Source organism: Rhopilema esculentum, chromosome 21 (genome assembly GCF_057945365.1).
Source record: "Rhopilema esculentum isolate cy_ngs chromosome 21, ASM5794536v1, whole genome shotgun sequence".
In the NCBI taxonomy this organism is placed as follows: Eukaryota; Metazoa; Cnidaria; class Scyphozoa; order Rhizostomeae; family Rhizostomatidae; genus Rhopilema; species Rhopilema esculentum.
Genome location: NC_142835.1, coordinates 2704581 through 2717790, shown reverse-complemented (window position 1 = coordinate 2717790; position 13210 = coordinate 2704581). Strand labels below are relative to the sequence as shown.

The following is a 13210-nucleotide window of genomic DNA, read 5'->3' as shown; positions in this document are numbered from 1 at the left end:
CACAAGGTAGGTTCATGTTTTTCCAAATTGGCAGGAACTCTAGACCGAAATCGAAGTTACCAACACAAGAAAGAAAGGGCAATGTAAACATTGAATAGCGAAGTATCTTTCTACAACATCCCATAATAACGATGATCATGTCTAACAGATATAAAGATGATAATTTGGAAAATTGACCAAACTATGTAAGTTATCAAATGAAAGTTAAACAAACATGTCAATCTTCCTAGTCCTCTGTGTAGGTGAAGGGCTCTGGTGGATCGGGCTCCTTCTCGTCCTCTGAATCGGTCGTCATGGATGCTGCAATTAAAAAGAAACCAAACTGAAGACCGAGGCACGCCATTGATTACATCAGCCGAATGCCTTTAGGTCTTGGCATATCACAAAGTTGTATTAATTTACAGAAATACATAGATAAGGAGATTAGGATATAGCTCAGAATATAAATCGTAAAACGTGACTGTATACTTCATTTAATGTCGTCATATTACGCTGTTTTTTGAGTCATTTTCAAGATTATGTAGCTTTCATTTCCTTACTAATGGCTTCCTTCGTTGCAGCATTCATTACCAACTAAAACTGAGGGCCAGTGCGCTAATACATCATAAGTACGACGACGTGAAAATAGGGCCTAAAAACCAGTTAAAGCATGCTTGCAGAAATCTTGATCGTTTATTACGTCACAACGTGATAAAACAGACTCAAAAGGAGGGATCAAGAAAGATCCGGGTATTAAGACTGGTCAAGAAGCACAATGCAACATTTCAATTAATAGAACTACTTTATTAGATAATAACTGGTCTTAGTCTACAATGTCAGTTTTCTTTCCATAAAAAGCTGCCTGTTGACAATTGGCTTCGCTTATATGACTAGAAAGAAAAACTGCCAAATAGCATAAATTTCCAGCAAATCCTTCGTCTTGAAGTTAAGATTTCCTCGCATTTTATCAATAGGCTAGTCAATATTTACGGGGGTACCAACATGAATGCCAGTGAGAGCTTATAGAATACATCACATGCATATATTGCATCGTCTATCCAGCCAAGCAACAAGATAGGCAGAAGATACTGTGCTCAATCAGAATAAGAACAGAGATAGGGTCGACTCACAAGCTATCCTTTACATAGAAGAACGCGTTCGAGAAACCCTCTTTACTTCTGTAGAAACAAATTGTCCTGAGGGTGCAGTGCGGGCCATAAACGCGATTTTACCAAAATATTGCTTCCTTTGTGTGTTTGGTAGGAGGGCTATAAAATTGGGCTTAATTTGGCGGGTAAAAAATTTGAAACCGGTTTGAGAAATTAAACATTTAACAACATACTGAAGCTTTTTATCTGCGAAGCTTTTTGTCTGCAAGGCTTTTCGTTAAATGAAAAGCTCCAATATCCTAAAAAACGTTTGCTTGGTTCAAAGCGATTTTCAAAATTTTGCTTGCTGGCTGGGATGGAAGAATCAAAATCTGTCTAGCTCCGTTGTGTGCATTTGACAGCAGCGATTCTATCTCAGCTTTAATCTATGTAGACATATTATCAACAATTGTAACAAACGTAACAATTATATTGATTCTTTATCGTGATATCGTAAAGCCTAAAATAAAAGGATTTAGCTCTTGACAACCCCAGGAAGAGCTGGTTAGAGACCAACACATCAATAGGTCTTTCATTCCTTGTTACCACGGGACCCAAATATCATGAGCAAACTAGGAACAATAAAACTTTGTAACACAATAAAAAGTGACATTTGGCAATCACTGTCCAAGGTTCTTATTTTAATAACTAATCGACTTAAATTTTCAGGACTACACTTTAAGAGTGAATGAAAGTAGATTCAGTAGAGTCTTGATCACGCCTAACACATAAGACAAAGACCTCAGTGTTTAGCAAGAAACCTCATTCAGTTGAGATAAAAAATCATTATTCATGCTGGGATCAACGATCCATTTTCAGTAATCTTTTTAATGTCAGCGGCAAGACAGTTGCGAAATCCAACCATCTTGTCTGTCAAAAAAAGTCTTGCACCTCAAGGCATAATCAAATGGCTGAAAAAATTAATCTTTTTCGATCAATTCTTTTACAGAGGTGCTAGCTATCCACGCACATCTATACTTCACAGAGGTACACAAGTACAGTTGCTAAACAGCAGTGTTAGAAATTCTTGGCATTGCCGTTAATGGTCTTTCATACCAACAAGGGTTATACCTTCTTTTTACTCCTAGTAGAATTTGTAGTAAGAGATTGTGTTGATAGATATCAGGAGAGAAAAAGCCGTTAGATAAGAGCTAAAATCTAGGCCAAAGATGCCTCTTGACAATGCAAAGAGGCTTGGAAAATGTTTTGAATGAAGGGGGTATATTTCCAGGAATGAGGGTGTTTCGGGATTAAGGACTAAGGCTGCGTTGACACGATACCGGATTCGCTGCACCGTATCGGATTCGTCTCATAGCAGATAGGGCTCCTGTTTACACGACAGTAGTTACTCCGCACTGCGGGGTGCAGCCTTTTGTTTCGGGGCCTCTGCGGTGGTATTTGAAGCCCTGTTCACGCGATACCGGATTCATCTCATATCGGATTCACTGACCCAATCCTATACGAATATTAAGCTCTGTTCCGCGATACCGGATTCATTTCGTATCGGATTCTCTCCTGTTCACACGGTGACGCTACTCATCAACACTGCTCCGAAAAATCCATTGTAATGAAGCAGTTGCATCGCAACTGGAATGTTGTTCATTGTTTTGCTCTTTTTTTGATTTAATGCATTTTTTATGTGACCAAACTGATACGCTGTTTTGCTTCGAAGTAGAAACATTTCGAAATCAATTTTCAAACAATCTTATTTTCCTTTGCATTAATCTCGTGAAGTTCATCATCATCGCAAGGAGCATATTTATTGTTTAACTCAGATCCACTGTCATTTTGTGTCTTGAAAAGTGTGCCAAATTGTTTCAAAAACCCCGAAAACGAAGCTGCCTTTTCGAAACAGAGGTTCCGGAGCGAAACCATATCGGATTCATACGTTCACACGAGCTCAAAAGCGACCCGATATGATTCCATTCCACATTCACAGCGGAATGGTTTGACTCCGCAAAAACGATACGGAGCGTATCGGATTCAAGCGTCATCATTTGAACAGAAGGCCTATCCGTTATGAAAAGCGATCCGATACGAAATGAATTCGGTATCGTGTAGACGGGGCTTGAGCAGAGGCTTCAATTCACAAGACATTTTTAAGGTTCCAAGTTCAAATATTCGATAACTTAAAGGCCTGAGGTGTTTTTAGAAAATCTTCAGCCCAGAAAATAAACCAGAACCAAATTTACAACCGACAGTTCTGATTCGTGTCCACGTGTTTTGTAATGGGCCTAGACATTCTGCTGAACTCCTCTCCTTTCTCCTTAACTTTGGACACACAGGGAGATTAGATTCTCCAAGAGGAACGCTTATATCAAAAAAGGCGATAAGATAAAGGTTCAAATACTGTTGGGAAGACCAGTCTAGATACCAATGAGTGAGTGCATCATATGAACATGAGCATGAAGACGGAGGCCTTTGGACGAAAATGGCGCATCACAGCGACCAATCAAAACTATTATATAGACGGGGAGACGTCCATTGCCTCCATACCTTTGCTAAAAAATTTAGAAAGATTCTGTATTTTGCTTTTTTGCTTCTCTGGAGGGCTCAGGGGGGCTGAGCCCCCTTGTGTGAATGCCAAAAATTTGCAAATTTCTACTTTTGCTATTGTTTTTCACAAATTTGTGCAAGTTAGATCAAAATAACAAGCCCCCTTGTTATTTTGATATCACTACGTCACTGTCCCCACCCCCGGCTCTGCAGCTCTTCCGGCATCTCTACCAGCAATTACTTGACGTTAAAGGCACCAAAGTTTGCAACGAAATTAAAGAAAGGAATTTTATTCAGCTTAAACCATAAAATTTAACATTAATTACCCAAAAAAGCGTTATTGGGAATTATTTCAGGTTATTTTAAGTATTTGCAGCATACTAGAAAACATATTTGAGAAAACCTCTAATATTGCAGCTCATGATAAATGGAAAAGTGGATTAAAGAAAATACGGTTATATCAAAATTAAATTAAGGAAGATTACTGTTTAACGGCGTGTCATAAGGTGCGTGAAGCCGTACATGCTTTGGTCTATAGAACAGGACGGTTTTAAGTCGCAACTCAAAGTTGCAAGTTTAATGCGATCGTCAGGGAAAATTGCATAAAAATTGAATTGGTCTTTAAAAATGATGATAAAAAAAGGAATAATTTCCCACTATTTGCATTTTCACAAAATGCCAAGAGAGGTTGGCTATTCTTTACCTCACCAGAGTCTACTGCAGGTTTAAATGAGTTTGCATCTAAATATACTGTTTATCATAGAATTAAATGACTGACACTGAATATCATAGATTAGTCTAGCCGTTGTCTCACATAACACCCAGTTTCAGGATGAAAACACGTAATGATAGATTAATGATTTTATCTCTTTAAAACTTTGCTGAAAGCAGCAAGTCAAAAATTGAATATTTTGGTAGAGCGAAATCTTTTTGTCCTTTTTTCAGTGCCTATAGGCAGAGGTATAAACTTGCTGCGCGCATTAAGCGTGCAACTTGGAGTTGCAAATCCTGTTCTACACACCAAAGCGTAATGGAGTTCCAAAGTGTTGACGTCACAAAAATCTATTTTTTGAATTTGGATCCCATAACCTTAAAGAGCATCGTGAAATACCTTTTAATGTACAAAATCAGTCAATTGTGTTATGAATTGGCAGAAATATGGCCACATGTGTATTGGCTCATTCCCCATCAAACCTCTGTATTTTGGTCTCTGTTTATAACTTTATGAACATATCCAAAATAACAGTGATTCGCTAGCAAACTTGAAATCTTTCATTGGTCATATCTCACCCGATTTTGGACATATTTGACTGATCTTGCACAATAGGAAGAATTCCTAGTGCTCTTTTATGCTATGTGGTTAAAATTAGAACATTCTAAAAATAGTTTTTGTGACGTAGCAAACATGGTACCTTAAGTAACACTCTTAAAAAACCTGATGAAAAACAACCAGGAAACACCTAAATTTGTAGTGAAATCACAGTATTAAAGTCTCCTGATGACGTTGCACCATACTAGGTTATTGACATTTCTCTTAGAATTTCTAACCCTCATCACGGAAGCAATATAAAGCTTTCAAGATAAGGTAGGCTTTTTTAAAAGCATACATGTAAGCATGCTAAAAAGTTTTTTCATAGAGAGCATTTGAGTACCCTATCAAAAGAGGCTAAACGAGCAAAACTCATAGGTGAAAATTAATCGACAGCTCTATTTTAAGTTTTATAGGTAAGAGTTCAGGCTTTTGAATTTTAGATCACGAAGATTTCAAAATCATTCGTAGTTTAAAATAACAAACAAGTAATCTGGACTTAAAAGGGTTAATTCCACATATTATGCAATGCAATTGAAATAATCAAACTGGTTTAGTTTAAGCTATGTGGCCAAAGTTTCGTTCTCTGACAATCACAATTCTAACTCTGTTGTAAAGGTCACTAGAGCACCATTATGTGAGATATGGAAATTTCTACATAGCAGAGGCGGCGGGTCGCACCAGGACACCAGGCAATTTTCCCGATGGCCCCTAGAAATCCTGTAGATCTAAATCCTGTAGAAATCCCTAGAAATCCTATTATTTCATCATATATAGGTCTCCTGAAGATAAACTGGAAGACAATTGCAAGAATCGTGTTATTCTGCAAATTGAGCGAGCCAAGGAATTGCTTGGCAACACATTTTTCATCTAGCAGTTTCATCTTTGTGCTAGAAACAACACTAAAGACACAAGAACGAGATGGCATAGGGGAGCACGAGCCCCCACTTTTCAGAAGAGAAGGTAAATCATCTATTTGCAGCTCATGGAGATTGGGGAGCCAACCTGCCTTTTTTGGTTGATTGGTTGGCTTTCAAAATTTCACATTATATGCACACGAACAACAAAAATAATTTGTCTATGCTGCCCAAGAATTTTGTGGATTCATTCCCGAGAGAGGCTATAACTTTGCCAGAAGAATTTGAAACCAAAATATCGGATGAAGTTGAAGATGGAGCAAACAGAAGGTAGAGTCTTATGCAAGCAAACATAAAAGCACTGTTATGGCCTTTCAGTTGTGCACATATAGTTCTGAATGAGCACGATGTCATATGCCTCAAGCTTTATACAGTCTATCAATTCAAGACGCTTCCAAAGATAGCAATATTTTTCAATTATTTTCTCAAGTTTAATTTTTTCCTTGGATTTATAACTCGAAAAAGATCTATGCTTTTGATTAGGAAAATTATTCTTTTTGGGCGGTACAGAACTTGAAAATGAATTTGAAAAAAATGTTTGCTTTTTTCAAAGCCATTTTAAAATTATAGAATTGAAGAGCTAATAGCCCTTTAATAACCCTTCCCACAAAATTTTTTGGTGATATCTCAAACTTCAAATATTTGGGTGTGTCGAATAATTCTAGCTTCAAAGACCACATTTCGAGACAAATAAGATATTCAAAACATAGCCAAGTAGCTTGATTTCCTAATTCAGATAAGTTCAATTGCAATGCAAAAAACGGCACTGTGACAACCTTGAAAACCATCCCTGTGACTCCTTTTTCAGCAAGAAAATTAAATTTAGCTTGTTTTGTCGAATTCAAAAAAATTCGTACAACAAATTTTCAGAAAATGGAGACCAGCAGAGTCCCTATTTGAAAATAGTTCATGGGCTCTTTATTTTTGCTAGGCCACCACTGCAACATAGGTTTACTTATACAAATTTCATTTTAGACACACTCCTGATGCGCTCACTGATTTTGCTTTAGCATTAGCCTTTAACGCAGTTTTACTTAAAAACCGGGAGATGCTTTGCGTTGTGTAGCTTTGTTGTAAAGCATCTTTACACTGCTTTAAGCGAAGCAGAGGTCTGGATGGCCACATAAACAAGAGGAACGCCTTTCCGTTCTCTCTACACTTTTGACTGCTGTCAGTGTCTAAGGAAGGCCCGAAGAAGTTGCCTCCTAGATGTCATGTGCTTTCTGATACAATCCACCATATCAACGCCACTCAAAAATGATTCCACTAGCTCCTGAACAACCCCTGAAGCAGTCAAATAGATGATAGGACAGGCCCAAAATAGCCGGCTGCTAGATGTCATGCACTCTATGTTCTAAATCACCATATCGACACAATACTAAAAATGACTCTCGATCAGCCCCCGAAGAGCCGCTTGCCCTATGACAAACAGTCAATATAGGCCAATACTGCACACTGGCCAGGATCTTCATAAGTATCCCATATACTCATTCGATTCAACCCAGCGAGTCACAACGCATTGTGTATAACTACGAGTGACAAATTTAACAATGAAGAAAAGTTTCTCATACCTGGTAACGGCTCTATAAGATTTTCTGGCTCCTCTGACTTTGAATCTTTCAGCAATACGATTCCACCAACACTGACCTTAAGATATGAAAGTGCACAAATGTAAGATACATCTTTATCGTGATATTTCTCTAATACTTTCTAATACTTTGCTTTAAAATCATAACTTCAAATTAATTCCTTGTGCCTCTTCTTTTAGCCATACAAATTCGCGGGGCAGAAATCTTTTTCGTGTCGTAGATGTGACTTCTGGAATGAACTAACGGCAGAAGTCCCAAACTGCCAGCCTCCCTTTAAACTTCAAAAAGCCTTTTTTATCATTTTTAATAACTTAAAAGAATACGAGGTAATTCAGTAATTTCTTTTTGACTAGATCAGGTTGTTCAGCTTGATAAATATCATTAAAGGAAAGAAATGTAACTATCATAAATGGAAATGAAAATGCAGTGAAATTTTCTCGAGTGCCATTAATATTCAACCAACAATGCATGACAATGGATTTCCTTGCAAAAGATTTATTGGTCAACAAAAGATTCAATGCCTGAAAAATTCCTGCAAAATTATCACATCTTTTAACAGATCTTAGGTCTGTTCAGGGCTGCCCAAATTCTGAACACACTGTAGGATGCTTCATGAATAAATCATCGACATAAAAGTTAATCAGGTAACATTTAAAAAAAGACAGAAATCCAGTATAGTTCAAGTCAGTTTCTGTCACGGATTCTTTTTTAACTACACTAGAATAGAAAAAAATGTAATCTCTATCTGTAATCAGAATAAGAATAAAATCTTTTTCATTGTTTATTTCCTTAAATTTACTGACAAAGATTATCATTATCATCAGCCTATAACGCATGCCACAGATTTCATATCCATAAATCTGTTATCAGAGAGAAAACTGTCAGCTGCCCGTCTGATTTCATTAAACAGCTTTTTAGAAGATCTAGAAATCTAAGTTTCTGCTGATACCAAATATCATGCGTTACTCACACCCTCGCCTTCTCGAGAGATTATAACAGCTACCATCAATAATTCAAGTTTTGAGCATATATTATTTTGCTGTTTAACTCCACTAGTGAAAATTGCTTACTTTCAGGCAGGCACCACGGACAAGAAGGGACTGGGAGGGGGCTAAAGCCACTTTTTACCAAAAATGCAAAGAATTTACCAATACATCACTAGTCGAGTCACTTATTATTCGGTTTTAGCCCTCCCCCCACCTTTTTGAGACCCACCACTTCTCTCAACGCTCCACGGTGCCTGCTTTAAGGAAATGAATTGACTGGATGTTAAATTCAAGCTTCTGTCGTCTCGTTTTCTCTTAGTATTTAGTTTTTTGGCATTACTAAAACAGGACAAATTGATAAAAACTGAAACATGACTTCCTACAATAATGCTTGCACTTCTTGATTGAAATTGTGTCAAATGAGCAGAAGGGGTGCACGGCAAGTGTTCAGGATGGTTATGAAAAGTATGCTCTCTCCCAAAAAGTTTGGGAACCTTTCTATTTTTAATTCGACAAAATATTGTGATTAGAACAAAAGCAAAACTGTTTATATCTGAATACAAGTCATTTTATGGGGAGACAAATGCGATTTTATGTAAACGATTTTACGAAAAATGCGCATTATATTCCAAAAAAGAAAGTAGCAAAATTCACGAATTAATTTGGTTCGTGCTTTGTATAAATTTGGTTAATGATTCATGCTGCTGCCAAATTTTGTAAGGCAATACATTATTCTCCTTAAAAGGGATAATTGTTTCTTACAAAGAGCTGTTTTCATGTCATGTAAATAAGACAAAACTACAATCCGGGACAAAAATAGTTGGGACTTGTCAGGAAAAATTATTTTATTCTCTTTCCTTTTAAAAATAATTTTCCACCTCCCCACGATTCAATGCTGAATGCATGTTTTTTAAGTATATATGGAAGAATTACTAATCCAACATTGATTCGGGGGAAAGGGGGAAGGTTCGAATTTACAGGGGTTTTTTCTTCAACAATTTTATCCAGAATGTAGGTTTAATAGCAAAATTTATCTTGCATAAAATGCTTGGTATAAAAGTACCACTATAGTCTAGCAAAGTCCAAACAATATTTGACGTCTCGTTAAGAAACTAATCTATGACTTCCAATGAGAATTTAAAAAAATAGAAAGCCATTTTGAAATCATAGATACATAGACTCTGACTTTCAATTCAAGTTCGACATGTAGTTGTTTTTAAGCAATAGGGCTCTACCGCAAAATTCGAACCACGTGAGGAGCAATTCCTTCGAATAAAGACGATTCAGAATATAGCTGCTACACGATTGGCTAGAATTCAGAAAAGCATTATACTTCGGCCGATAAACTTGCAATTTTCCACTTAGTTTGAACCGAAATTACATCCTCTCTATATAATTTCCTAGCGTATATATAATTTCCTAATGTAGAGTTTTCGATCTATGTTCTGAAGTTTTGTACTCTGAAGAGTGTCAGATGAAAAGCTTCAGTATACTCAAATGTTTGCCTTTTCCAACCATTTCTAAGTTTTGTACCATCAAAAGATTAATAGCATGAGATTCAAATACGCCGTAACATCAAAACTTTTGGATAAAGGTGCGGCAGCAATATTTTCTGAATCTATCAATTTTCAAGTGGATATCTTAACTGAATTCCTAAAAGGCAATTCCCCTACAAACGGATCGTAGCAGGGACCACCTCGAAAGCGAATTATACTTTGCTGCTTGAAAGCACCGAAACTTGATAGTTAACAAGCATCCGTCAGCAAGTACAAAAACATATGTCCTTTCAAGACTTACCGGCTTTATAGGAGAATATCTGCAATCTGTTGGTAAGGTTACAACTTTCCTTTGGGCAGTCATAACTCTGGCTGGGTTTTCAAGCATCTGAAAATCGGGCTCTGATGTTTTCCCTTTTCCCTCGTTATCTGTTTCACTTTTATCTTTCTCGGCTTTCTCTTCTGTCTTCTCAGCCGAAATCTTCTCCTTTGATTCCTGATTACTGTCTTCGGAAGATTCCTTTTTACCTTTTTCTGTTCCCTTATCTTTCTCGTCCTAAAATACAAATATAAAAATATAATGAAGGGGCAGAGACGAAAACTGGTTATTCTTTAGGAAAGCGTTAATGTGGAAACAACCCAAAAAAATTGTTCACTGAAAATAAGTAATAACATGGCGTCAGAAGATATCACTAAAATCTCACCGGAACAATTATATTTGGAACAAAAAAATAAAAAACAAATCATCAATACAAGTCTTTCCCATCATTAAACTATTTTAAATTGTCACTTTCTATATTTAATCTTTTCGGCCACAGATATATCCTAAACCCTAACTTTAAGAAAAAATTCTAAAGTGTCCAATAATTATTAATCTGGGAGCTCCTGCCCCACCACACCCCTACAATTTCTACCCCTGTAAATGGGTGACTAAATGATGATCAAGGAAAGTAGCCCCTTTTGGTTTTCCTTATTGGGCATAAACCGCACCAAAATGAACCTTTTCTATTCTAGCAACTATTTTCTTAACAGGATCTTTTCCATATAAACTTAGAAGTATGTTGCTGTAAATCAACAAAAGCTTTCGTATCCAAGGAAAAACATGGTGAGGGTGTTTTAACTACCAGTAATAAAGAAGAATATTTGTCTATCTTCTCGCCAAACAAAATATTTCTCAATCGACTCACATCATCAATATTACATTTGACAAGAGCATTTTCATTATAACAATTCTTGAATAAGCAGAGTTGTTGTTAAGAAGAAAAATGGGAAGTTAAGGAAAAAACGATGACAAAAAAGATAAAGATAATCAGAAACAAATCAGCAGAAATAAAACTGGCTCTGCTCCTTTTACTCAATGTATTTCTTCCTAGTATTCTATTTTCAAAATTCTAGATCGTTCTCGGGCATTTTCAACAAAGTTAATTCGCTCATCATCAGTCATTCTCTACAGCCAAATATTTCTATTAAATAAAATATAATAAATATGAAGCATGAAAAATCTCTATTCCACTTTGCTGTTACATGAAGTATCTAATAAAAATAATCCAGGAAAAATTTAATGTGGAAATTAAAGAAATAGAGAAATCGACAAGATTCAATATTAGAGCTTTAAGCATAACTGATGAATACACAGCTTCTTGTCAACCTTTTACAAGCTATTCGTTGAGACGATAGAACGGCCTAAATGGCGGCTGTAATTCTATATATTCCACTGTACCTACTCAAAATCTATCAATCACAACCATCATTTATACAGATTGCTAGTGATAAAATTTCAAAGAATTTAACAGGATGATCTTCATAAACTCTTTCAAATACAGCTTGCAACCATGGAAAATCAAACCATAAAATTCAAACAGGTTTAGACTTCGTATGAACTATATGAATTATAACTTTTGAGCATCAAAAATGTACTATTCCTATTATTTAAAAATGTCCCTACTTTCAACGAGAGTATACGCTCTTCTCTCGAAATATGCATTGGTGCGTCTTACACGAACCAACCTAAAGCACATTGTTATTTTTCGAAGCTGAAACAATTATCGTAAAATTCTCCAAATCTTATTCTGATACAAAGACTTCAGATTTTATCTTCTGAAACATAGAAAAGACTAATTGAAATTGTCATTACATGACACAAACGTCATTACTATCTAAAGAAATATGCTAAAACTGATTCAAATTCAATCAGATCTTCAATCTTTTTTCTAAGAACGGATCACTTTGTCCTAAATTTGCCGGCAAACTGGGTTTAACAAAGAAGGCTCCAAGAGGGACGTCCTCCACAACTAAGTAGTGACAATAACAGACGTGGTACACCTACGTCTACAGCGATAATTCGACATAATAATGTCTGAAGAACTGTCAATTGAAGAAAGGTTTATGTTACAAAACATTAATCAGCGTGCAGGTGTCATTGAACAAAGTCTAACAATTGTTCAGCAAAATTTAAAAAACACTCACAACATCCATTGCTTCGTCATCTTTGGATTTCTTAGCTCTTGCTTTTGCTTTAGCTGTTATCGAGAGAATGGCAGTTGAAACCTGAAAAAGACAAGCAGAAGTTAAAATGAATTGGGGAAAATAATCCTTTAAAAAGCAAATCGCTCCTTTTTTTGGCTTTGGTTTTTGCCAGTCAGTTGGGATTTAATAAACATGCGATTTATTAACCGCTAGAACGTTAGAAAAAATTGAAAGAAACTAATTAAGAGCCAGTAGAAGCATCAGTTCAGCCAATAGAGAACTCAAACTTCTTTGATGTAGAGAGCGAAAGAGAAAAAAGTGATGATGAGCTGGATATCTTCTTTTTATGATGAAGGAGAACCAGAAACTAAAAAATGAGATCGATTTGTTGTATAGTAATACTCAAACATCATCTAGGAAAATTTTTTTGTTATTTTGAAAGTCCATCGGTAAAAGACGAGATTTTTTTGGCGTTTGCGAATTTCGATCTTCGGTTCGAGAAATTTCGGTGGGATTATTTTTCGTTTGCCTTGCTTCACCGAAAAAAAATCCACCAAAATTTGGTACTTGATGACTCCGTTTCACCAGTTATATCAGCATTCACTTCAGTTAATGTAAATTCAATTAAAAATGATTGATTCAAGAACTCAAGATTCTAGTTATTTCAGCATTCACTTTTTATAACTTAAATCTGAATCAACGATGCAGTAAAGTAATTGTGCGATGCAGTATAAAAAATTTAGAGAAATTTACATCGTTACAAATAATTTGAACAAAATAAACCACAAGGACAGGCCAGCAAACGCAAGAGTTTTTGAATCTCT

General features: G+C 36.1%; 1 protein-coding gene across 1 annotated transcript in view; it reads right to left on the bottom strand.

Annotated features, from left to right (window-relative positions):
• Positions 1 to 84: 84 nt before the first annotated feature.
• Positions 85 to 13210, bottom strand: part of LOC135684130 (26S proteasome non-ATPase regulatory subunit 1) — a 70633-nt gene continuing 57507 nt past the window's right edge. Inside the window, exons 31-34 of the mRNA XM_065199537.2 lie at positions 12387 to 12467; positions 10222 to 10476; positions 7421 to 7496; positions 85 to 300 (exon numbers count right to left, since the gene is read on the bottom strand). Coding sequence (XP_065055609.1) covers positions 227 to 300; positions 7421 to 7496; positions 10222 to 10476; positions 12387 to 12467 — 486 coding nt within the window. The 3' untranslated portion in view covers positions 85 to 226. The remainder of the gene's footprint in view (positions 301 to 7420; positions 7497 to 10221; positions 10477 to 12386; positions 12468 to 13210) is intronic.